The sequence below is a fragment of the Somniosus microcephalus genome, chromosome 24 (assembly GCF_052327205.1).
Source record: "Somniosus microcephalus isolate GS21.2 chromosome 24, FLI_Smic_1.0, whole genome shotgun sequence".
Lineage (NCBI taxonomy): Eukaryota > Metazoa > Chordata > Chondrichthyes > Squaliformes > Somniosidae > Somniosus > Somniosus microcephalus.
This window is the reverse complement of record NC_141010.1, coordinates 41250764-41278136: the sequence shown is the minus strand read 5'-3', so window position 1 is coordinate 41278136 and position 27373 is coordinate 41250764. Positions and strand designations below refer to the sequence as shown.

General features: G+C 47.1%; 1 protein-coding gene across 1 annotated transcript in view; it reads left to right on the top strand.

Moving 5' to 3' along the window:
• The window catches only part of LOC147101269 (transcription factor CP2-like protein 1), a 71877-nt gene extending 45361 nt beyond the window's left edge, over positions 1-26516 (top strand). Inside the window, exons 11-15 of the mRNA XM_085966562.1 lie at positions 1003-1093; positions 10129-10226; positions 18280-18422; positions 18580-18631; positions 25542-26516. Of these exons, the coding sequence (XP_085822688.1) occupies positions 1003-1093; positions 10129-10226; positions 18280-18422; positions 18580-18631; positions 25542-25579 (422 nt within the window). The 3' untranslated portion in view covers positions 25580-26516. The remainder of the gene's footprint in view (positions 1-1002; positions 1094-10128; positions 10227-18279; positions 18423-18579; positions 18632-25541) is intronic.
• The last annotated feature ends 857 nt before the right edge of the window (positions 26517-27373 follow it).

The window sequence follows — 27373 nt, the reverse complement described above, 5'->3', positions numbered from 1 at the left end:
CTGATCATCAAGGAATCCCCAAAAAGGGGATTGAAAGAAATAGAGAAAGACTTGCATTTCTTCAGTTATGTGGATAGACTGGAAAGGCTGGGGTTGTTCTCCTTGGAGCAGAGAAGGTTGAGAGGAGTTTCGATAGAGGTGTTCAAAATCATGATGGTCTAGACAGAGGGAAACTGTTCCCATTGGCGGAAGGGTCGAGAACCAGAGGGCACAGATTTAAGGTGATTGGCAAAAAGAACCAAAGGCGATATGAGGAAAAACTTTTCTACACAGCGAGTGGTTAGGACCTGGAATGCACTGCCTGAAAGGGTGGTGGAGGCAGACTCAATCATGGCTTTCAAAAGGGAATTGGATAAGTACCTAAAGGAAAAAAATATGCAGGGTTACGGGGAAAGGGCGGGGGAGTGGGACTAGCTGAAGTGCTCTTGCAGAGAGCCAGCATGGGCTCGACGGGCCGAATGGCCTCCTGTGCTGTAACCATTCTATGATTCTACAGCACCTTTCACAGTCTCAGGACCTCCCAAAGCACTTTACAGCCAATGAAGTACTTTTGAAGTGTAATCACTGGTGTAATGTGGGAATCACAGCAGCCAATTTACATTTCAAAAGGTACTTCAAGCTCCCACAAACAGCAATGTGATAATGACCAGATAATCTGTTTTTAGTGATGTTGATTGAGGGATAAATATTGACCAGGACACCGGGGAAAACTCCTCTGCTCTTCTTCGAAATAGTGCCGTGGGATCTTTTACGTCCACCTGAGAGAGCAGACGGGGCCTCGGTTTAACGTCTCATCCGAAAGGCGGCACCTCCGACAGTGCAGCGCTGGAGTGGGACTTGAATCCACATCCTTCCGACTCGGAAGTGAGAGGGGAAAACCCACTGAGCCACGGCTGACACAGTGTCCCCTCCCCTCCCCTCCCCACAGATGAGGAAAGTCAGATGGTGTATGTTTATTTTAATGTTTAACACTTGCTGACTGTTCCACATTTGAACCCATAGGTGCCGATCTACTTAAACTCTCACGTGAGGACATCATTCAAATCTGTGGCCCAGCGGATGGAATCAGACTCTTTAATGCACTCCGACTGAGGTAACACTGTCACCGTCGGCCAGAATCTCTGAACAGATTAATGACTCCTCACCTCAGTTTTGACAGCTCGAATCACAACCTAAGGCACAAGTTGAGGTCTTAAGATTATGAAAGGGTTTGATCGGGTAGATGTAGAGAAGATGGTTCCACTTGTGGGGGAAACCAAAACTAGGGGCCATCAATGTAAGATAGTCACTAGTAAATCCAATAGGGAATCCAGGAGAAACCTCTTGAACCAGAGAGTGGTTAGAATGTGGAACTCGCTACCACAGGGAGTAGTTGCGGTGAATAGCACAGATGCATTTAAGAGGAAGTTAGTTAACACATGAGGGCAAAAGGATTGGAAGATTATGCTGATAGGATGTGATGGAGGGGTGGGAGGAGGCTCGTGTGGAGCATAAACACCAGCATGGACCACTAATACAAAAGCAAAGTACTGCGGATGCTGGAAATCTGAAATAGAAACAGAAAATGCTGGAAATACTCAGCAGGTCAGGCAGCATCTGTAGAGAGAGAAACAGAGAGAAACAGACCCTCGACCTGAAACGTTAACTCTGTTTCTCTCTCCACAGATGCTGCCTGACCTGCTGAGTATTTCCAGCATTTTCTGTTTTTATACCAGCAGTGGTCCATGATGTAAAAAGACTACTGAGCACTTGGTTTGAGTATAAAACAAGGCTTTAATCAACTGTTTCACAACCATGAGATTCTAGTTACATCACTAGTTCCTGGTTACAGAAACGTCCTGAGCAAGCTGGGCCCACGCCCGAGTATTTATACTCCTTGGACGGCGCCACCAGCTGGCCGCCCAGTGTTACTTCATGAGTCATGATAAGATTCATGACAGTCCAGTTGGGCCGAATGGCCTGTTTCTGTGCTGTACACTCCACCTAAGTCAAAGGATTGAGAAAAGCTGAAAACAGGCATTATTTCTTGTGATAGGTGGAATCTAATTCCACATCCATTCCACTTCCTAATCTTTGTGGCTGAGAGATGACAGCTGCTGATATTAATCGATGGACCCATAACCTATTTGAACAGTGATATTAACCATTTTAACACCTGTGTTAAAATAGTTGGACAGAAAAATGTTACAAATGGGTTAAGCATTCGCTACTAATATCGCCAGCTGTCATTTCTAGGTTTCAGGAATGTTGTTGTCGTGTGATTTTCAGTCTAAGTTTATCGGTGGGTGGGTGGGTGACATTTTTCTAGTGAAAGAGGGAACTTGCAGTCAAGGAAGAACCCTGGGCATGGTTGCCTGGATATTCTCCAAGTAAAAAAAATAAACCGCCTCACCAAAATGTAACAATAGTTTACAAACAATTAACTATTTTACTCCCACTTAGAATACTCCAGTAATTTTTGAATGAATAATAATGTACATTACTGTATGTCCAGTGTGTGGTACTGTACACGATAAATACAATCCGATACTTAGGGAAAGGTTGCCCCCTAGAGGCGATGCAAGTTCATGACTGCAGTTGATTTTGGCCAACTCTTGGTTGTTGACTGATATTAAATAGTGATTTTTTTAAATTGTTCAAATTGAAATACATGAAACAGGTTTTAGTTTCTGGCGTGAAAGTGATTTTGAACCATTGCAGGAAAGATGAACCTGCATATTCAGTATTGCACCTTCTCTGTCTTTAAAATAGTTTAAAACACAAAATTTGCCAAATCCCCCACCATCAACATCCTGGGGGGTCACCACTGAGCAGAAACTTAGCTGGACCAACCACATAAATACTGTGGCAACAAGAGCAGGTCAGAGGCTAGGTATTCTGTGGCGAGTGTCTCACCTCCTGACTCCCCAAAGCCTTTCCACCATCTACAAGGCACAAGTCAGGAGTGTGATGGAATACTCTCCACTTGCCTGGATGAGTGCAGCTCGAACAACACTCAAGAAGCTCGACACCACCCAGGACAAAGCAGCCCGCTTGATTGGCACCCCATCCACCACCTTAAACATTCACTCCCTCCACCACCGGCGTACCGTGGCTGCAGTGTGTACCATCTACAAGATGCACTGCAGCAACTCGCCAAGGCCTCTTCGACAGCACCTCCCAAACCCACGACCTCTTCCACCTAGAAGGACAAGGGCAGCAGGCGCATGGGAACATCACCACCTCCAAGTTCCCCTCCAAGTCACACACCATCCTGACTCATCGTCGCTGGGTCAAAATCCTGGAACTCCCTCCCTAACAGCACTGTGGGAGTACCTTCACCACACGGACTGCAGCGGTTCAAGAAGGTGGCTCACCACCACCTTCTCAAGGGCAATTAGTGATGGGCAATAAATGCTGGCCTTGCCAGCGACGCCCACATCCCATGAATGAATTTTTTTTTAATTTGCAAAACCAAATTTACACAGGAACTGCAATGTAATTTGTCTTTTTAAAAGTAAGTACATCTTTCTTGTTCCCCTTCCCTTCCTTTTAAATTTAAAACCCATTATATGCATATTAAAGCACACTTTAACAAAATGATGGCCAGTGCAGACATCTTGAAGCTGAAGTGAGCTTGTTCAGTTGACACTGTGAATCATGGGAATACTTCCTTCATGACAATGGCTGAAACAACAACTACTTGCATTTCAATAGCACCTTTAACGTAGTAAAGTGCCCCGAGACGCTTCACAGCATCGGAATCAGACAAAATTTGACACCGAGCCCCATAAGGAGATATTAGGACAGGTGGCTTTGAGAAGCAGCTTAAAGGAGGTGAGAGAGGTAACAAGGCGGAGAGGTAAAAGAACAAACTTACATTTATATAGCGCCTTTCACGACCCCAGGACATTCCAAAGCGCTTTACAGCTAATGAAGTACTTTTGGAGTGTAGTCACCGTTGTAATGCAGGAAACGCGGCAGCCAATTTGCACACAGCAAGCTCCCACAAACAGCCGTGTGATAATGACCAGTTAATCTGATTTAGTGATGTTGGTTGAGGGATAAATATTGTCCAGGACACCGGGGAGAACTCCCCCGCTCTTCTTTGAAATAATGCCATGGGATCTTTTATGTCCACCTGAGAGAGCAGACGGGGCCTCGGTTTAAAGTCTCATCTGAAAGACGGCACCTCCGACAGTGCAGCACTCCCTCAGCACTGCACTGGAGTATCAGCCTCGGTTATGTGCTCAAGTGTCTGGAGTGGTGCTTGATCCCACAACCTTCTGGCTCAGAGGAAAGAGTAGAAAGACTCGGTGAGGGATTTTTCTTAAGCGGCAGAGGGAGAAGTCAGTATGATGATCAGAAAACAATCCCGTGATCCTGTCTGTAGTGTATGTACCTTTAAGGGGAGAACTACTTTTTACAGCTCCTGTATGCTGTAGTACTGGCAGTGACCACACCTGTATATAAACCCTGAGTAGGGATCTGTATGTTTAGTTTTAGAGTAACCCTCATCCAGTAAATACCTGTTGATTGTTCCTGCAGTCTCGTGTCTAGTTATTGAAGGACACACAACATCAAAAATACACGGATCTAACAGTGGCGACGAGGCAGATTCGAACCTACCTGCAACTCTGCATTACCTCCCAGGGATTCGCTCCTGGAGAACAGTGGAAGAAAGTTGAGGCCAGAAGCACGGGCGTCGACCACGAGCAACTGCCCAGTCATCCAGCAGAGATTGAGCCTCGCAGGGGAGGCTGTTGAGAGCTGGGCTTGGTTCTCCAGTCACGGTGGTCCAGCGAAACAGGCTGGCAACAGGTACGGTGCAGACCCTTCCCGGACAGCGGCGGCTAGAGCCGACCGACGGCACAGAAAAGGCCGAGCAGCGTCAACGGGAGAAGAGAGAGGGTAGAGCGCACAGGGCGCAGCCGGTGTTCAGGACCGAACGGCATCGACGGGACAAGAGAGAGGGTAGAGCGCACAGGGCGCAGCCGGTGTTCAGGACCGAGCGGCGTCGACGGGAGAAGAGAGAGGGTAGAGCGTACAGGGCGCAGCCGGTGTTCAGGACCGAACGGCATTGACGGGAGGAGAGAGGCGTGAAAGGAAACGCACAGAGCGCAGCCGGTGTTCAAGGGCCGAGCAGCCGCAGCGGAGCAGAAGGGAGAGCGCGGGAAACGCCATTTTGAGCCGCAGCAGAGAAGAAGGGAGAACGCGGGAAAACGCCATTTTGAGCCAGTCTAACCACACCCAGGGATGCCGAAGAGTGGCAGTATCACAGCGTTCGACAATGAAGTCGAAGATTGGACGACATATGTCGAACGCATAGAAGTGTACTGCAAGGCGAATGAAGTGCCAGATGAGAGGAAAGTGCTGGTATTGTTGAATTCCATGGGTGCAAAAACGTATGGCTTACTGCGAAACCTAGTAACCCCAGAGAAGCCAGTGGACAAGGATTTTGGAAACATAGTGTCAACCCTACAGAACCACTTAAACCCCACACCGCTGCTGATAGCAGAAAGATTTAAGTTTCACAAAAGGAACCAGCATAAAGATGAAAGTAATGCTGAGTATTTAACGGAACTGCGTAAGCTATCGAAACACTGCCAGTTTGGAGCGGGACTGGCAGATCCCTTAAGGGACAAGTTTGTGTGTGGGCTTCAAAGTGAAGGAACCCAGAAACGGCTTTTTAGCTGAAAAGGACCTTACGCTGGAAAAGGCTTTCAGCATGGCAGTATCACATGAAGCAGCCGCACGGGGCGCTGCAGAGATACAACGGAGACCGCAAGAATATGGCACAAATGAAATGTCATACGGAACAGTGAAGTGTTATCGCTGCAGCAGAACAACACACAACCAAAATGAGTGCTGGTCTAAGGACAAAGTGTGCAGACAGTGTGGAAAAGTAGGACACATAGCAAGAGTCTGCAGGTCGGGAAAGAAAACCAGCAGCAAGAAATCTCCACAGGAGAAGTACAAGAAGGTACATAAGGTGACGCAGAGTAGTTCAGACGAACAGAAAAGTGATACAGACTCCGGAAGCAAGGAGCTGGGTTGTCTGAAACGACATAAGGTGATCCAAACGGAGGATCATCAAACTATCTGGGTCACGCTCAAGATAGCTGGAGTCCAAGTGAAAATGGAATTGGACATAGGATCAGCCCTAACAGTCATAAACCGAAGGGACTACAAGCGGCTATTCTCACATATACCCTTGAGAGATACAGAGATTGTCTTGAAGACGTACACGGGGCAAAAAGCCTACCTCAAAGGAAAAATAAGGGTGAACGTTGTATATAACGGTAAGGAAACACCAAAAATGGACCTATATGTATTGCCAGATGGAGGACCACCACTACTAGGATGTGAATGGATCCGGAAGATACAGCTAGATTGGCATTCCATACAAGCACTGACTGTAGATGTCAAAAAGGATGACGACGCCACACCTGGACGACTGTCAAAAATGCTAACTGACGCACAAGAAGTGTTCCAGGAGGGACTTGGAACGCTAAAAGGCATAACAGCGATGATCAAAATAGAGGAAAATGCAAGCCCAACATTTTTTAAGGCCAGACTGGTGCCTTATGCGATCCGCCCAGCCATCGAAGCAGAGCTGGAAGGTTTGGAACATTCAGGAGTACTGTCCAAAGTGGACTGGAGCGAGTGGGCCACACCCATCATTCCCGTAATGAAGAGGTCATTGAGTAATACGCCTGGGGAACCAAAGAAAGTTCGCATCTGTGGGGACTTTAAGGTGACAGTGAACCCAGTCCTTCATACGGTACAATATCCGCTTCCGCGGATTGAAGATATTTTCGCCTCGCTATCTGGAGGGAAACACTTCACTAAGATTGATCTGGCCCAGGCGTACCTGCAAATGGAGGTAGAAGAAGCCTCGAAACAGTACCTCACAATCAACACTCATAAAGGTCTCTACCAATACAACCGGCTGGTGTTTGGGGTAGCATCAGCTCTGGCTATTTGGCAAAGGGCAATGGATCAAGTCCTGCAAGGGATTCCAGGGACCCAGTGTTATTTGGACGACATCCTGGTCACAGGCGAAAATGACAGTGCTCACCTTGCCAACCTGGAGCAGGTGTTCACTAGATTGAAGGAATATGGGCTCCGAGCAAATCACCACAAATGCGAGTTTTTCCAGAAACAGATCTCGTATTGTGGCCACGTTATTGATGAAGAGGGGTTACATAAGTCCCCTGAAAAGATTGAGGCAGTAGTCAAGGCTCCAGCACCGGAAAATGTGTCACAACTGAGGTCGTTCCTCGGGCTGGTGAACTACTACCATAAATTCTTGCCGAATTTGTCTACAGTACTACACCCACTGAACACCCTACTGCAAACGGGGGTACCATGGAAGTGGAATGACGAATGTAAATGAGCTTGCCAGCAGTGCAAAGAATTGATCACATCAAAAGAGGTGTTGGCTCATTTCAACCCAGCACTACCCATTCGGTTGGCGTGTGATGCATCACCCTATGGCATTGGAGCGGTGCTGTCGCACAAGTTCCCGGATGGCTCGGAGAGGCCAGTAGCCTTTGCGTCTCGGTCACTAACCTCAGCCGAGCGTAACTACGCCCAGATTGACAGGGAGGCCCTCAGCCTAGTGTGGGGAGTGAAAAAGTTCAACCACTATCTGCACGGGCAGAAGTTCACCTTGCTGATGGACCACCAACCACTTGTAACCATCTTTAATCCAAAGAAGGGCGTGCCGGTGATGACTGCGCAACGGCTACAAAGATGGTCGCTTTTTCTAGGGGCGCACCAATATGAAATCGAGTATAAGGGCACGAAACAGCATGGAAACGCTGATGGGCTATCACGCCTGCCACTGCCTACTGCGGAGGAAGCACCAGCAGTGGACCCTGTCGAAATATTTCATTCGACTATAATTGAACGCTTGCCAGTAACTAACGCTGATATAGAGAAGGAGACCCAAAATGACCCTACACTGTCTCGGGTATATGACTTGACGGTGAAGGGATGGCCAACACATGGCGACTCACTGTTGCCAGCATTCTCATCCGGAAGAGAACAGCTGTCAGTATGCCAGGGGACCTTGATGTGTGGATCCCAAGTGGTAATTCCACCCAAGTTAAGGGAGAGAGTGCTCAATGAGCTTCACGAAGGCCATCTGGGAGGGGTGAAAATGAAAAGCCTTGCTAGGGCTTATGTGTGGTGGCCGGGGATCGATCAGCAAATCGAGGACCTGACAAAGAGCTGCTCATAATGCCAGAAGGTCCAAAATGCACCACCACATGCCCCTCTACACCCATGGGAGTAGCCCTCATCTCCATGGCAACGGGTGCATATTGATTCTGCTGGTCCATTCATGGACTCAATGTTTCTAATAGCTGTGGATGCGCACTCGAAATGGCCTGAGGTGATCAAAATGTCGTCCACCACCACGGAAAAAACTATTGCAGTCCTACGGACCATATTTGCCAGGAACGGCTTGCCAGAGCAGATTTGCTCTGATAATGGACCACAGTTTGTGTCCGAAGAGTTTCGAAGATTCATGAAAAGGAATGGGGTAAGGCATTACACATCCGCCCCGTATCATCCAGCCACAAATGGATTGGCTGAGAGGTTCGTACAAACCTTTAAGAAAGCAGTAAGGGCCATGTGCGATGACGACATTCCACTGCAGCATAAGGTGGACAATTTCCTGTCAGCCTACAGAAATGTGACACATGCAGTCACCAACCAGACCCCGGCCATGACGTTCTTTAACCGAAGGTTGAGATCTCGTCTGGATTTGCTCAGACCAAATGTACGAAGAGATGTTGAGAATAAGCAATTCCAGCACATCAATGAGAAGCCGACAAGGAGCTTCAATGTAGGGCAACCAGGAACGATATACAGACGGCAGGGGCCACTAATGAGAACATAAGAACATAAGAAATAGGAGCAGGAGTAGGCCAATCGGCCCCTCGCGCCTGCTCCGCCATTCAATAAGATCATGGCTGATCTGATCCTAACCGCCAATCTACTGACCCCTGTGGAACACCACTAGTTACTGATTGCCAGTCCGAGAATGAACCATTTATCCCAACTCTCTGCCTTCTGTTAGATAGCCAATTCTCTATCCATGCCAGAATATTACCCCCAATCCTGTGATTTTTTATCTTAAGCAATAATCTTTTGTGTGGCACCTTGTCAAATGCCTTTTGGAAGTCTAAATACACTACGTCCACTGGTTCCCCTTTATCCACCCTATATGTTACTTCCTCAAAGAACTCCAGCAAATTTGTCAAACATGACTTCCCCTTCATAAAACCATGCTGACTTTGTCCTATTAAATTATGATTATCCAAATGTCCTGTTACTATCTCCTTAATAATGGACTCCAATATTTTACCTACCACAGATGTTAGGCTAACCGGTCTATAGTTTCCAGCCTTCTGTCTACTGCCCTTTTTAAATAAGGGCGTTACATTAGCAGTTTTCCAGTCTGCCGGGACCTTTGCTGAGTCCAGGGAGTTTTGGAAAATTATTACCAATGCATCCACAATCCCGACCGCCACTTCCCTCAAGACCCTAGGATGTAAGCCATCAGGTACAGTGGATGTTGGGGAGAACATTGTGAGACGCCATGTCGACCAGATCCTAGAGTCACAGGAACGAGTCAACCCCATGTCTCGCGCACCTGGTGATGAACCTGACATACAGGTAGCATCTACCCAGAAACAGTAGCATCGGAAGCTGATGAACCAACTGACGACAAGGGGCCTCCGCACCAAGAACAAGACATTCAGGAAAGGCGCTATCCAGAAAGGATCAGGAAGCCGCCCCAAAGACTGAATTTATAAATGGAATATTTTCAGTGAATGTGCATGTTAAAAGTGTTAATTGTTAAATGAATGTTATGGTACTGTCAATCTAAAAGGGGAGAAATTGTAGTGTATGTACCTTTAAGGGGAGAACTACTTTTTACAGCTCCTGTATACTGTAGTACCGGCAGTGACCACACCTGTATATAAACCCTGAGTAGGGATCTGTACGTTTAGTTTTAGAGTAACCCTCATCCAGTAAATACCTGTTGATTGTTCCTGCAGTCTCGAGTCTAGTTATTGAAGGACACACAACATCAAAAATACACAGATCTAACACTGTCGACTTTGTCCACAGGTCCATTCGGCCGCGTCTCACCGTTTACATGTGTCGGGAGCCACAACAAGGCAAAGAGCAGGAAGATTGCCAAGACTCCCCCAACGCTGCCATGTGTGGTATGTAGCCACATCAGTATCAAAACATCATGGTTAGCAACACTGATTTACGATGACTGAATAGGTCAGTGAGTGCTGACAGGTTATCTGAGTGTGGAGGGTGGGGGGGGGGGAGGAGGGAAACATTACAGACCAACCCGATACTGTCTTCATCCTCCTTCCGCAAGGGTCGCCAACCCTCCAGGATTGCCCTGGCGTCTCCAGGAATTAAATATTCATCTCCTGGACACTGCTGGGAGCAAAGCCCAGGAGAAAAATCACAGGGACGTTAAAAAACATTGCCTGACTTTTCATTTTCTTTGAACACTATTGTTTATTATTGACGATGGGTAGAAAGGCTATTTGACAGTCAAGAATCATCCGGTTGGGTAACGGAGAGTCTTTTCACTTTCCAATTGGTGCGGGAAGGTGGTGCACTGCGAGGATGGACGTGTCGGGCGACTAACGGCGGGAACGTAGGAGTTGGCGGCAGGAGGTCATGTGAGCAAACCTCCAGGAATATGTCCTATCAGAGTTGGCAACACTAGCTCCCACACACTGCAATTCTGGCAGGCCTGCAGGACATCAAGTGGGAGTCAGAATCCTGGCCTAACTCTGGGCCCCCAATGCCACCCTGCCTGGAATTAACTAACCTAACACAGACCCAGGATTGACCCTGGGATACTTATGGCTGAGTTATTCACTCAATCCTCAGGAGAACTAAACGAGACACTTTGAAGCCAGTCCTCCTGTGGCTTCTGTGAAATGACACTAACTCCCTCTAGTGACGGGAATCCAGTCTTTTACCTACACTAACTTTGTGTTATTTCTCAAAAATTAATTTAAAAAGCGTCTCCATGCTTTGTTTTAAATATTTTTCCCGAAACATTACGTAATGTGTTCCTTGCAGTCACGAAGAACTATGCCGTATTGCATCATTAGCAACACAACACTACACAACAGTAGTTTTCTGGGGTTTCTGAGATCCGGAAGGGTAGGGTGGGGAGGGGGTGGGTGGTGAGTGAGATAATCCGAGGGTGAGTGAGATAATCCCCGAGGGTGAGTGAGATAATCCCCGAGGGTGAGTGAGATAATCCCCGAGGGTGAGTGAGATAATCGCGAGGGTGAGTGAGATAATCCCGAGGGTGAGTGAGATAAGCCCCGAGGGTGAGTGAGATAAGCCCCGAGGGTGAGTGAGATAATCCCGAGGGTGTGAGATAATCCCGAGGGTGAGTGAGATAATCCCCGAGGATGAGTGAGATAATCCCCGAGGATGAGTGAGATAATCCCCGAGTGAGTGAGATAATCCCCGAGGGCGAGTGAGATAATCGCTGAGGGTGAGTGAGATAATCCCGAGGGCGAGTGAGATAATCCGAGGGCGAGTGAGATAATCCCCGAGCGTGAGTGAGATAATCCCTGAGGGTGAGTGAGATAATCCCTGAGGGTGAGTGAGATAATCCCCGAGGGTGAGTGAGATAATCCCCGAGGGTGAGTGAGATAATCCCCGAGGATGAGTGAGATAATCCCCGAGGGTGAGTGAGATAATCCTCGAGGGTGAGTGAGATAATCCGAGGGTGAGTGAGATAATCCGAGGGTGAGTGAGATAATCCCCGAGGGTGAGTGAGATAATCCGAGGGTGAGTGAGATAATCCGAGGGTGAGTGAGATAATCCCCGAGGGTGAGTGAGATAATCCCCGAGGGTGAGTGAGATAATCCCCGAGGGTGAGTGAGATAATCCCCGAGGGTGAGTGAGATAATCCCCGAGGGTGAGTGAGATAATCCCGAGAGTGAGTGAGATAATCGCTGAGGGTGAGTGAGATAATCCCCGAGGGTGAGTGAGATAATCCCTGAGGGTGAGTGAGATAATCCCGAGGGTGAGTGAGATAATCCGAGGGTGAGTGAGATAATCCGAGGGTGACTGAGATTATCCCTGAGGGTGAGTGAGATAATCCGAGGGTGAGTGAGATAATCCGAGGGTGAGTGAGATAATCCCCGAGGGTGGGTGAGATAATCCGAGGGTCTGTGCGATAATCCCCGAGGGTGAGTGAGATAATCCGAGGGTGAGTGAGATAATCCGAGGGTGAGTGAGATAATCCCCGAGGGTGAGTGAGATAATCCCCGAGGGTGAGTGAGATAATCCCCGAGGGTGAGTGAGATAACCCGAGGGTGAGTGAGATAACCCGAGGGTGAGTGAGATAATCCCCGAGGGTGAGTGAGATAATCCGAGAGTGAGTGAGATAATCCCCGAGGGTGAGTGAGATAATCCCCGAGGGTGAGTGAGATAATCCCCGAGGGCGAGTGAGATAATCCCCGAGGGCGAGTGAGATAATCCCCGAGGGCGAGTGAGATAATCCCCGAGGGTGAGTGAGATAATCCGAGGGTGAGTGAGATAATCCCTGAGGGTGAGTGAGATAATCCCTGAGGGTGAGTGAGATAATCTGAGGGTGAGTGAGATAATCCCTGAGGGTGAGTGAGATAATCTGAGGGTGAGTGAGATAATCCGAGGGTGAGTGAGATTATCCCTGAGGGTGAGTGAGATAATCCGAGGGTGAGTGAGATAATCCGAGGGTGAGTGAGATAATCCCCGAGGGTGGGTGAGATAATCCGAGGGTCTGTGCGATAATCCCCGAGGGTGAGTGAGATAATCCGAGGGTGAGTGAGATAATCCGAGGGTGAGTGAGATAATCCCCGAGGGTGAGTGAGATAATCCCCGAGGGTGAGTGAGATAACCCGAGGGTGAGTGAGATAATCCCCGAGGGTGAGTGAGATAATCCGAGAGTGAGTGAGATAATCCCCGAGGGCGAGTGAGATAATCCCCGAGGGCGAGTGAGATAATCCCCGAGGGCGAGTGAGATAATCCCCGAGGGCGAGTGAGATAATCCCCGAGGGTGAGTGAGATAATCCCCGAGGGTGAGTGAGATAATCCGAGGGTGAGTGAGATAATCCCTGAGGGTGAGTGAGATAATCCCTGAGGGTGAGTGAGATAATCTGAGGGTGAGTGAGATAATCCCCGAGGGCGAGTGAGATAATCCCCGAGGGTGAGTGAGATAATCCCCGAGGGTGAGTGAGATAATCCCCGAGGGTGAGTGAGATAATCCGAGGGTGAGTGAGATAATCCCTGAGGGTGAGTGAGATAATCCCTGAGGGTGAGTGAGATAATCTGAGGGTGAGTGAGATAATCCCTGAGGGTGAGTGAGATAATCTGAGGGTGAGTGAGATAATCCCTGAGGGTGAGTGAGATAATCCACGAGGGTGAGTGAGATACTCCCGAGGGTGAGTGAGATACTCCCGAGGGTGAGTGAGATAATCCGAGGGTGAGTGAGATAATCCCGAGGGTGAGTGAGATAATCCCGAGAGTGAGTGAGATAATCCCGAGGGTGAGTGAGATAATCCCTGAGGGTGAGTGAGATAATCCCTGAGGGTGAGTGAGATAATCCCGAGAGTGAGTGAGATAATCCCGAGAGTGAGTGAGATAATCCCCGAGGGTGAGTGAGATAATCCCCGAGGGTGAGTGAGATAATCCCCGAGGGTGAGTGAGATAATCCGAGGGTGAGTGAGATAATCCGAGGGTGAGTGAGATAATCCGAGAGTGAGTGAGATAATCCCTGAGGGTGAGTGAGATAATCCCGAGGGTGAGTGAGATAATCCCTGAGGGTGAGTGAGATAATCCCCGAGGGTGAGTGAGATAATCCCCGAGGATGAGTGAGATAATCCCCGAGTGAGTTAGATAATCCCCGAGTGAGTGAGATAATCCCCGAGGGTGAGTGAGATAATCCGAGGGTGAGTGAGATAATCCCCGAGAGTGAGTGAGATAATCCCTGAGGGTGAGTGAGATAATCCCTGAGGGTGAGTGAGATAATCCCTGAGGGTGAGTGAGATAATCCCTGAGGGTGAGTGAGATAATCCCTGAGGGTGAGTGAGATAATCCCCGAGGGTGAGCGAGATAATCCCTGAGGGTGTGAGATAATCCCGAGGGTGAGTGAGATAATCCCCGAGGATGAGTGAGATAATCCCCGAGGGTGAGTGAGATAATCCTCGAGGGTGAGTGAGATAATCCGAGGGTGAGTGAGATAACCCGAGGGTGAGTGAGATAATCCCCGAGGGTGAGTGAGATAATCCGAGAGCGAGTGAGATAATCCCCGAGGGTGAGTGAGATAATCCCCGAGGGTGAGTGAGATAATCCCTGAGGGTGAGTGAGATAATCCCTGAGGGTGAGTGAGATAATCTGAGGGTGAGTGAGATAATCCGAGGGTGAGTGAGATAATCCCTGAGGGTGAGTGAGATAATCCGAGGGTGAGTGAGATAATCCACGAGGGTGAGTGAGATACTCCCGAGGGTGAGTGAGATAATCCCGAGGGTGAGTGAGATAATCCCCGAGGGTGAGTGAGATAATCCCGAGGGTGAGTGAGATAATCCGAGGGTGAGTGAGATAATCCGAGAGTGAGTGAGATAATCCGAGAGTGAGTGAGATAATCCCGAGGGTGAGAGAGATAATCCCGAGGGTGAGTGAGATAATCCCGAGGGTGAGTGAGGTAATCCCCGAGAGTGAGTGAGATAATCCCCGAGAGTGAGTGAGATAATCCCCGAGGGTGAGTGAGATAATCCCCGAGGGTGAGTGAGATAATCCCGAGGGTGAGTGAGATAATCCCCGAGGGTGAGTGAGATAATCCCCGAGGGTGAGTGAGATAATCCGAGGGTGAGTGAGATAATCCCGAGGGTGAGTGAGATAATCCGAGGGTGAGTGAGATAATCCGAGGGTGAGTGAGATAATCCCTGAGGGTGAGTGAGATAATCCCGAGGGTGAGTGAGATAATCCGAGGGTGAGTGAGATAATCCGAGGGTGAGTGAGATAATCCCCGAGGGCGAGTGAGATAATCCCCGAGGGTGAGTGAGATGATCCCCGAGGGTGAGTGAGATAATCCCTGATGGTGAGTGAGATAATCTCTGAGGGTGAGTGAGATAATCCCGAGAGTGAGTGAGATAATCCCGAGGGTGAGTGAGATAATCCCCGAGGGTGAGTGAGATAATCCCCGAGTGTGAGTGGGATAATCCCCAAGGGTGAGTGGGATAATCCCAAGAGTGAGTGAGATAATCCCGAGAGTGAGTGAGATAATCCCGAGAGTGAGTGAGATAATCCCGAGTGAGTGAGATAATCCCTGAGAGTGAGTGAGATATTACCCGAGGGTCTGTGCGATAATCCCCGAGGGTGGGTGAGATAATCCCCGAGGGTGGGTGAGATAATCCCCGAGGGTGAGTGAGATAATCCCCGAGGGTGAGTGAGATAATCCCCGAGGGTGAGTGATATAATCCCTGAGGGTGAGTGAGATAATCCCCGAGGGTCTGTGCGATAATCCCCGAGGGTGGGCGAGATAATCCTGAGAGTGAGTTTGATAATCCCTGAGGGTGAGTGAGATAATCCCCGAGGGTCTGCGTGATAATCCCCGAGGGTGGGCGAGACAATGCCCGAGGGTGAGTGAGACAATGCCCGAGGGTGAGTGAGATAATCCCCGAGGGTGAGTGAGATAATCCCCGAGGGTGAGTGAGATAATCCCCGAGGGTGAGTGAGATGATCCCCGAGGGTGAGTGAGATGATCCCCGAGGGTGAGTGAGATGATCCCCGAGGGTGAGTGAGATGATCCCCGAGGGTGAGTGAGATGATCCCCGAGGGTGAGTGAGATGATCCCCGAGGGTGAGTGAGATAATCCCTGATGGTGAGTGAGATAATCTCTGAGGGTGAGTGAGATAATCCCGAGAGTGAGTGAGATAATCCCGAGGGTGAGTGAGATAATCCCCGAGTGTGAGTGGGATAATCCCCAAGGGTGAGTGGGATAATCCCAAGAGTGAGTGAGATAATCCCGAGAGTGAGTGAGATAATCCCGAGAGTGAGTGAGATAATCCCTGAGAGTGAGTGAGATATTACCCGAGGGTCTGTGCGATAATCCCCGAGGGTGGGTGAGATAATCCCCGAGGGTCTGTGCGATAATCCCCGAGGGTGGGCGAGATAATCCTGAGAGTGAGTTTGATAATCCCCGAGGGTCTGCGTGATAATCCCCGAGGGTGGGCGAGACAATGCCCGAGGGTGAGTGAGATAATCCCCGAGGGTGAGTGAGATAATCCCCGAGGGTGAGTGAGATAATCCCCGAGGGTGAGTGAGATAATCCCCGAGGGTGAGTGAGATAATCACTGAGAGTCGGTAAAAATCACCAGATATCATTATTTCTGTCGCTGTAGAATAATAAAAGGTTTTCTAAATAATAACGCTGTTGTCCTTTGAATAGCTGAAACTGTTTGAGGACATAGGGCCCAAAGGGTGCCCAGCATTTACAGAAGGTCCCCAAGAGTTAAAAAAGGTAATGGAATGTTAGCTTTGATCGCAAGGGGGCTGGATTACAGAGGGGTGAAAGTTATGCCACAGTTGTGTAAAACTCTGCTTAGACTGCATCTGGAGCACTGCACTCAATTCTGGGCACCGCACCTCAGGAAGGGTATATTGGCCTAGGAGGGGGTGCAGCACAGATTCACCAGATTGACAACGAGGCTAAAAGGGTTAAATTATGAGGATATGTATAGACTAGTACACTGCTCACGATGCAGTCTCCTCTACATTGGGGTGACCAAACGCAGATTGGGTGACCGCTTTGCGGAACACCTCCGTTCAGTCCGTAAGGGTGACCCCGAGCTTTCGGTCGCCTGTCATTTTAATTCACCGCCCCATTCCCACTCGGACCTCACCGTCCTTGGCCTCTTGCATTGTTCCATGGAAGCTCAACGTAAACTCGAGGAACAGCACCTCATCTTCCGATTAGGCACTTTACAGCCTTCCGGACTCAATATCGAGTTCAACAATTTCGGATCATAACCGCGGCCCCTATTACATTTTTACTTATATTTTTTATCCACCCCTTTGTTTTGGTTTTTCCCTCCACTCCCTTTCCCTTTTTTTTCTCTCTCCCACATGGCAGCTGTCTCCCATTCTGCCAGAACATTTCACACCTAATCGGAGCCGTCTTTTGTCTCCACTAGTCCTATCACCATCTCGTCTCGTTTTGAATACCTCTTAATGTCTCTTCACTTCTTTTGTTCTCTCCCAGCCCAGCCTTTCGATCTATTTCATTTCCTTTCCAGTTTTGAAAAAGGGTTAGACCCGAAACGTCGACTCTAATTTCTCTCCACGGATGTTGCCTGGCCTGCTGAGTTTTTCCAGCATTTTCTGTTGTTATTTTGTATAGACTAGGCTTGTTTTCCCTCAAGTATAGAAGATGAAGCAGTGAGCATATTGAGGTGCTTAAGATAATTAAAGGATTTGATAGGGTAGATAAAGAGAAACTATTTCTTCTGGTGGAGGAGCCCAGAGCAAGGGGCATAACCTTAAAATTAGAGCTCGGCTGTTCAGAGACACTTTTTCACACAAAGGGTAGTTGAAATCAGGAACTCTCTCCTCCTTCAAAAAATCTGTTGAGGCAGGGTGTCAATTGAAAATGTCAAAACTGAGATTGATAGATTTTTGTTAGGTAAGGGTATTAAGGGGTACAGAACCAAGGTGGGTAAATGGAGTTGCGATACAGATCAACCATGGTGTAATGAATGGCAGAACAGGCTCGAGGGGCTGAATGGACTACTCCTGTTCCTATGTTGAGAGTGCTACATTTACAGGGGGTCCCCACAGAGAAAAGTTTGAAAAGCCTTGGCTCACATGGTTTGAGAACACTGCCTCACTCCCATTAGTCTGTGTCTGAAATCCAGAGCTACTAAGAGGGTGAGATTTCTCTTAATAAACAGGAGGCATTAATTTCTCTTCAATCACATTTTAGTGTTTAACAAATTTACATGCATCGGTTTCATAGCTGCACATTCCTGCAATTTAGTTAGCAGGTTAATTATGAAGAAAAACAAGAATTCCATTTTCAGTTGAGGAATTTGAAGCTCTTTAAAATTTCCTTCCATCAACAGTACAAATTCACCTCAAGTCAAAATGGTTACGTTTTGTTGATTGCTAGTTCGGCGGCTTTCACACTAGGGCCAATTGAACAGAAATTAGTCTCACCCTCTGTATCTTCCTCCCTCCTTCTGATAGTTTACAAGGAAATCTACTTGGAGGATTTAACCACAGCCGAACTAACCAATAAGCTGGCAGCTCTGTTTAGCATCTCCCCGAACCAGATCCTCCAGATTTACAGACAGGGAGTAGCTGGGATCCACATCCTCGTCGGGGACCAGGTGAGTTGCTGAATACTGGCTCACATGGGGTCAGACTGTCTGCACAAGTAAAGGTTCTGGAGACACACAATGAGACCTTTTATCATATTCATTTGAACAGCTTAACCAGAGTGTCGCAGCCAGGTGATTTTTCTAATATTTTATTTCTGTTTTGCAGATGATTCAGAACCTTCCAGATGAATCCAGTTTTATAATTAACTCACTGAAAGGTAAACGCTCTAATGTGTACACATGGTTGATGAGACCAGCTCATACTTGCAGAGGTACAGAGGCAGGGTCACAGCCGAGAATAGCCACGGCGGGTACTTGGAAGAAGATGGTGGTTCTTCAAGTTTAACCTTTAACCAGTGATTTTAATTGAATTTATTTCAAAGTGGATTTGCATTTGTTTTGCAAGACACAGCTTGTCTCTGGCAGGTGCTGAGTTAGCCTGTTTGAAGCACTATCATTAGCTGCTGCATCCCCGGGGCACGGGAGAAGAAACGAGGTGGGAACTGAGGCAGTGGGCCTGTTGGTGGCCAGAAATTATGGCTGCCTGCACCTCCGACATCTGTGTTTCTATTGCTGTTGTGGGCAGCACTAGAACTACATCGGACCAGAAATTCGGGTCCCCACGGGTGAGTATGCGCTGGGTACTCACGCGTAGGCCCAACGAAAGTGCCGGTTTCGTGCATGCACTGCGCATGCGCAGGAAACCGGAACTTCCGTTCCCTTAAAGGAAGGGGTTCACAGGTCGAATGCATGCGCCGGAGAGGCAGCGCGTACGCCTGGAACTTCCGTTTTTTTTCCCAGGTTTCTCCGGGAGGGTAAGTCTCCAGCAGCTACACTTTTAAAAAGCAGTCACAAGGCCTGCTTTTAACAAGGTAAGTGGTGAATTAAGTAAAATTGAAAAATTTTTTCCACAGATTTATTATTTTGAAATACTTTAAAGAAAGGTAAGTTTATTTTTAGCCCCGCTAAAAACTGTAATTAATTTTTTCAAATGTGGGGGCGGGAGCGGGGACTGAGGGGAGGATGAGCAACCTGGCCACAGAACCGTGGAACGGGGGGCCATTCAAGAGGGGGGAGTAAATAGAAATGTTGTAGTGGTAGGGGATAGTATCATTAGGGGGATAGATAGGGTTCTCTGCCGTCGAGAGCGGGAGTCCCGAAGGCTGTGTTGCCTGCCCGGTGCCAGGGTTAAGGACATCTCTTCTGGGCTGGAGAGAAACTTGGAGTGGGAGGGGGAGGATCCAGTTGTCGTGGTCCATGTTGGTACCAATGACATAGATAGGACAAGGAAGAAGGTTCTGTTAAAGGAGTTTGAGCAGCTAGCGGTCAAATTAAAAAACAGAACCTCAAGGGTAATAATCTCTGGATTATTACCTGAGCCACGAGCGAATTTGGCTAGGATAAATAAAATTAGAGAGTTAAATGCGTGGCTCAAAGACTGGTGTGGGAGAAATGGGTTTTGCTTCTTGGGACACTGGCACCAGTACTGGGACAGGAGAGAGCTGTTCCGTTGGAATGGACTTCACTTGGCCAGTGCTGGGACTAGAATCCTGGTGAATTATATAACTAGGGCTGTAGAGAGGGCTTTAAACTAATTAGTGGGGGGGGGGGGGGGGGGGGGGAGGTTTCTTGAGAGCAAATAATAAAAATGACAACAGAGAAGGTCATAGACCTAGATGGCAGTGGGGGAATTAAAAACCAGAGTGTCAGGAAGGGGCAGAATGTATGGAGTAAAAGGTAAAGTAGTAAAAGGGGAAAAAGCAGGAACTAAGTGTCACAAAACATCTTTGAAAGTTCTTTATCTAAATGCATGTAGCATTCGTAACAAAATGGACGAGTTGACGGCACAAATAACTACATATGGGTATGATCTTGTGGCCATTACAGAAACATGGCTGCAGGGTGACCATGACTGGGAATTAAACATATGAGGGTATTTAACAATCAGGAAGGACAGGCGGGAAGGAAGGGGAGGTGGGGTGGCTATGTTAATAAAGGAAGGAATCACTGCAATACAGAGAAATGATATTGGGTCAAAGGATCAGGATAATGAAACAGTTTGGGTGGAGATAAGGAATAATAGGGGGAAAAAAACACTAGTGGGCGTAGTCTATAGGCCTCCAAACAGTTGCAACTCTGTTGGACGGAGTATTAATCAGGAAATAGTTGAGGCTTGTAATAAGGGAACAGCTATAATTATGGGGGATTTTAACTATCATATTAACTGGACAAATCAAATTGGGCAGAGCAGCCTTGAGGATGAGTTCATTGAGTGTATTAGGGACGGGTTTCTTGAGCAGTATGTAACTGAACCGATCAGGGGGCAAACAACCTTAGATTTGGTCCTGTGTAATGAGACAGGATTAATTAAAAATGTCCTAGTAAAGGATCCCCTTGGAATGAGTGACCATAACATGGCTGAATTCCATATTCAAGTGAGGGTGAGAAGGTTGGATCCCAAACAAGCGTGCTGAGCTTGAATAAAGGAGACTATGAAGGTATGAGAGCGGAATTGATTAGAGTGGACTGGGAAAATAGATTAAAGGGTAAGACGGTACATGATCAGTGGTGTACATTCAAGGAGTTATTTTACAACTATCAAAAAATATATATTCCACTGAGGAAAAAAGGGTGTAAAAGAAAAGACAGCCATCCGTGACTGAGTAAAATAATAAAGGATAGTATCTGACTAAAAACAAGGGCATATAAGGTAGCCAAATCTAGTGGGAGGATAGAAGATTGGGAAGTCTTTAAAAGACAGCAAAAAGTAACTAAAAGATTGATTAAGAAAGGGAAGATAGATTATGAAAGTAAATTAGCAAAAAATATAAAAAAAGATAGCAAGAGTTTCTATAGTTATATAAAAAGAAAAAGGGTGGCTAAAGTAAATGTTGGTCCCTTAGAGGATGAGACCGGGAAATTAATGGTGGGAAACATGGAGATGGCAAAAACGCTGAACAAATATTTTGTATCAGTCTTTGCAGTAGAGGACACTAAGAATATCCCAACACTGGACAAACAGGGGGCTCTAGGGGGGGGGGAGGAGCTAAATACGATTAAAATCACGAAGGAAGTGGTACTCGGTAAAATAATGGGACTTAAGGCGGATAAATCCCCTGGACCTGATGGCTTACATCCTAGGGTCTTGAGGGAAGTGGCGGTCGGGATTGTGGATGCATTGGTAATAATTTTCCAAAACTCCCTGGACTCAGCAAAGGTCCCGGCAGATTGGAAAACTGCTAATGTAACACCCTTATTTAAAAAGGGTAGTAGACAGAAGGCTGGAAACTATAGACCAGTTAGCCTAACATCTGTGGTTGGTAAAATTTTAGAGTCCATTATTAAGGGGACAGTAACGGGACATTTGGATAAACATAATTTAATAGGACAAAGTCAGCATGGTTTTATGAAGGGGAAGTCATGTTTGACAAATTTGCTTGAGTTCTTTGAGGACGTAACATACAGGGTGGATAAAGGGGAACCAGTGGACGTAGTGTATTTAGACTTCCAAAAGGCATTTGACAAGGTGCCACATAAAAGACTATTGCTCAAGATAAAAAATCACAGGATTGGGGGTAATATTCTGGCATGGGTGGAGGATTGGCTATCTAACAGAAAGCAGAGAGTTGGGATAAATGGTTCATTCTCAGACTGGCAATCAGTAACTAGTGGTGTTCCGCAGGGGTCAGTGCTGGGACCCCAACTTTTTACAATCTATATTAACGATTTGGAGGAAGGGACCGAGTGTAACATATCAAAGTTTGCAGATGATACAAAGATGGGAGGGAAAGTAGTGAGTGAGGAGGACATAAAAAAACCTGCAAAGGGACATAGATAGGCTAAGTAAGTGGGCAGAGATTTGGCAGATGGAATATAATACTGGAAAGTGTGAGGTTATGCACTTTGGCAGGAAAAATCATAGAGCAAGTTATTATCTTAATGGCAAGAAACTGGAAAGTACCGCAGTACAAAGGGATCTGGGGGTCCTGGTGCACGAAACACATAAAGTTAGTATGCAGGTGCAGCAGGTGATCAAGGCGGCCAATGGAATGTTGGCTTTTATTGCTAGGGGGATAGAATATAAAAACAGGGAGGTATTGCTGCAGTTGTACAAGGTATTGGTGAGACCGCACCTGGAATACTGCATACAGTTTTGTTGTCCATACTTAAGTAAAGACATACTTGCTCTCGAGGCAGTACAAAGAAGGTTCACTCGGTTAATCCCGGGGATGAGGGGGTTGACATATGAGGAGAGGTTGAGTAGATTGGGACTCTACTCATTGGAGTTCAGAAGAATGAGAGGCGCTCTTATTGAAACATATAAGATTGTGAAGGGGCTTGATCAGGTGAATGCGGGGAGGATGTTCCCAATGATGGGTGAAACTAGAACTAGGGGGCATAATCTTAAAATAAGGGGCTGCTCTTTCAAAACTGAGATAAGGAGAAACTTCTTCACTCAGAGGGTGGTAGGTCTGTGGAATTTGCTGCCCCAGAGAGCTGTGGAAGCTACATCATTAAATAAATTTAAAACAGAAATAGACAGTTTCCTAGAAGTAAGGGGAATTAGGGGTTACGGGGAGCGGGTAGGAAATCGGACATGAGGCTAGGTTCGGATCGATCATGGCCCAGTGGGTGGCGGAGCGGGCCCAGGGGCCGTGTAGCCTGGTCCTGCTCCTACTTCTTGTGTTCTAATTCTGTGTTAGATTTCAGGAGATGGTTCTATTCACAGGGATTAGTGGAGACCTCGGGAACAGGCTGCCAGCTAGGAGTCCTTCAACAGTAAATTGGGCCTGTTCCTGGCTGGGGTGGAGATCACCTCTTACAGAAGGTAAGTACTGCAGGAAATACAGGGACAGAGTGATCTCCTGGACGAGTTTCGATCGCCTAGATGGGTCGGAGAGGAATTTCCCAGATTTTTCTCCCAAATTGGCCATTAGGTTTTTTATCTGGTTTTTCACCTCTCCCGGGAGATCACATGGGTTCAGGTGGGATGGAGAATGAAAGTAGATTTGAGGTTAGGGTCAAATCAGCCATGATCTTATTGAATGGCGGAACAGGCTCGAGGGGCCGATTGGCCTACTCCTGCTCCTATTCCTTATGTTCTTATTGTTTAAAATAGTTATTTTATGTAATTTATAGTTACTTTAAAAATGTGATTTTTTAAAAAATGTATTTGAAGTTTGAGTTATGTTTTGGGGCTGAACTCTATTCATGGATTTGACAGGTCTTCCTGTCAAATCTATGAATAGAGATTCCCTGCTATAATTGGCTCTCCATGGCCCACGTGATCCCAGGGGACGTTTTGAACTAACTGTGCCCCTGGGCTACGCAAGCACTGCGTGCCGGCAGTTGGAGCAGGCCCAGGATCGGAATCCCACGCGGGCCCACAGCTCAACGGCCGGCGCACTAGGTAAGTGCAGGTCGGAGGCTTGCACCCGTGGGAAGCCTCCGACCCGAATTTCTGGGCCGGATGAGTCTACAGCACAGAAACAGGCCATTTGGCCCAACTGGTCTATTCCGCCATTTATGCTCTACACGAGCCTCCTCCCACCCCTCTTCATCTAAGCTTATCAGCGTAACCCTCTATTCCTTTCGCCCTCCATGTGTTTATCTGGCTTCTCCTTAAATGCAACTACTTCTGGAGCTACTCGTGGAAACCAGGAATCTTTAGATGGGTGCCAGATGCTCGGGAGACTAGTGAGCAAAACACAGAATTAGCAACTGAAGAAGAAAAGGTTGTGCAAAAGCAAAATACTGCAGATGCTGGAAATCTGAAATAAAAACAGAAAATGCTGGAAACACCCAGCAGGTCAGGCAGCATCTGTGGAGAGAGAAACAGAGTTCACATTTCAGGTCGATGACCCTTCACCAGAATTGGAAAAAGCTGGAGATGGAACAGGTTTTTAAGCAAGTGCAGGGGCAGGGAAAGGGGGGGGGGGGGAGGAAAGAACAAAAGGGAAGGTCTGTGATAGGATGGAAGGCAGGAGAGATTAAGAGACAAATGGGATGATGGTGCAAGGCAAAAGGAGATGGTAATGGGACAAGTTAAGAAACAAAAGATGGCTCTAGAAAAAGTTGTGTATTGGAAAGAATTGGCTCTGAAATATAAGAGAAGTTTTCAGGAAACATGTGAGGAGCTGGAAGAATTCCAAGAGGGAAGCAGGGAGCTTGAAGCTGAGTTGGAAGCACAATTGGAGCAGGCAGAACACAGAAATAGAGTTTGTGTATCTGACAACCAAAGACTAAAACTTGAGTTGGAGGTTTAGACTTACTTTAGCGTACCTCTGCAGAATTTGGGACTGCCATTGGTGGCACTGTAGTAAATGCAGGATTAGTGTCTTACACTGAAAGGCACTTTGAGATTTACTTTTTGTTCTGGTCTGGGGGAAGCAGCCTCCTTGCATCTTTTTCCCCTGTTTATACTTTTGTCAGGTGTCGGTCTCATAGGCCGACTATCTGGAGACCCAATTTCAGACGAGCCCAGCCCCAAGTCTCTTCTGTGTCACAAGAGGATGATCCTATTTTGTACGGGCTGAAAGAAACATGGAGCCAAGCAAGCTTGGCCCCACAGGGACACAATCAAGTCCTGCACCACCCCCCCCCCTTAAAGAGACAAGACCACTAATATTTGTCAGGGTCTTTGTGTCTCCATACTGAATTTATAACAAAATGTGAAAAATTAAATCAGAACAATTCAATCTAACCAGTGGAGCAAGTTGACAAGACACTGGCCTGTTTGTGAATACAGTAGGGTTGGTATTAGTTAGAGGCTATATTGGGAAGACAGTAGGGTTCGGTATTCTGGAAGGTGGCGATCAAATGGGCTGAAGGATCTTTTTCATTTGAACCTATCTTGTTGACCCAGTGGCAAACTGGCAGCCCCATATTTTTGTGGTTCTGTTGGCGCTGCTGGTTAACTCCAGGTTGGAGTGTAACAGAGGGGTAAACCAAGCATCTGCCATATTGCAATGGTGTAATGCAAGAAGCACTTTAAAATAGCCCCTTTGAACATAAGTGGCGGATACACCATAACCCAGTCTGCAGCAGACATACACTTAACAATGTTTTAGATCTCCAGAGTTGAGTTACGAATCTGACTTTATAAGAGCCTTTTTATTTCCCTTGCAGTGGACAGCTTAGACGGCTACTACATGATTTTAAAATAGGAAGTGGGCAGCTTTACGTCTGAAAATGAAACCAATGAAGTAGTGAAATTTGATCTTTCACGCTGAGAACATCTGGAGCACAGTTCAACCTTGTGAAAATTATTGCACAATCAGAGCAGCAATTTATATCACAGACCAGTGCCTCTCCCAAACAGAGCATTGAGCAGTGCAGAAGGATTCACCTCAAGCGAACTTTGGGGTACAAGACTGTGCATGATGAAACGTTGGACTCTTCCGACATGTGTTTGGACCCATCACTGACCAGAAGACATAACAATAAGATCAAACACACAAAACTGCCAGTTCTCCACCATATTCATACAGCAGTCTTTGTTTCCTAGCAGTACCTCATTAAATTCCAGGAGTGTCCTGCGGAAATGATCGTGTCCTTTTGGCAGCTATTGGAATGCAACCACCTCAAGACCTGGGACGGCACAATACCTTTGTTAATTTCCAAGACATGTTTTGGCGACCGCAACAGCCTCTGCCGCCCTTTGTGCTATTAATGCATGCGCAATCTGCTTCACAACCTCCAGCAGAACACTACGACCCAACTCAAAACACGTTCCACCAACTGTTCCTGAAGGGGGGATAAAAACTGGACACCCCAAGAGGAAAGTGAATTAGACAAGTGCATTAGCAACAATAGACTGGGGCATCTGTTGGGTGTTTATGTTAAAAGTGGCAACAAAGTAGTACAGATTTTAAAGTCAATCGAAATGGCTGCCATCAGCATCCTCCAGCAGGTTTTACCGTTACACAAGAACCATGTAATAACTCCGTCACTTTCCGATGTTAACATCAATACAATTCCTTGCAGGCATTTCATTTTTAATCAATTGTAAAAATGTAAACATTTTATATAAAAGATGTGAAACGGCATTTTTTTTTATACACAGGTAGCGATGAAGACGTAAATAAAAGATATTCCACCATGTCAGGATAGTCTACCCTTAGTGATTGCTCATAGTGTGTTTATAGCAGGTATACAGATTATCAGCAGTATGTTATAGACCCTCAGTGTTGGAATGATTGAAACATGCATTAAACCTCCCTCGACTGGCTCGTTCAGGATTGTTTACTTTCCTTCTGGCCTGTCTCCCTCATTTACCTACAGCTTTCTCCTCCCTTCTTGTTGAAGATGTTGAACCTTGCTCATGGGTTACAGCAGCTACTTGGTACCTCATCCAAGTGGCCCTCTTACACTAGCAAGCCCAGCCCCAGTAAATACCAGCAATCTGACCATGGATGGCATCAATCCTGTTCTCACTAGGTGTCTGCATACTTGTGCTTTCCAATGGACAGCAATCAGCAGTGGAAACCCTGGTTGCGTTTTCCTCAACCTAGACCATGAGGCCTTTTGTAGCACTCATCTGCCCTGACTGAGATCAGATAACCCAGTACATACCACAAAGACGGGACCACCTGGGCAATATGGCTTTGTGCTACAACTGGTGCTTTCCTATCTTCTTCTCTCCCCTAACCCCACCCCTTACACAAAGCCCCCCAATATGAACAGTAGAACCTATTACATCACAAAATGGCTTCTCTCCCTCCCCTCCCCGACACCGATAGCATCAAACGGCAACAACCCCTCCTTCACATAACAAGAATTAGGAGGAGTAGGCCATAACAGCCCCTCGAGTCTGCTCCGTCATTCAATAAGATCATGGCTGATCTTCGACCTCAACTCCACTCTCCCGCCCGATCTCCATATCCCTCGATTCCTCTCGAGTCCAAAAATCTCTCTCAGCCTTGAATATACTCAACGATTCAGCATCCACAGCCCTCTGG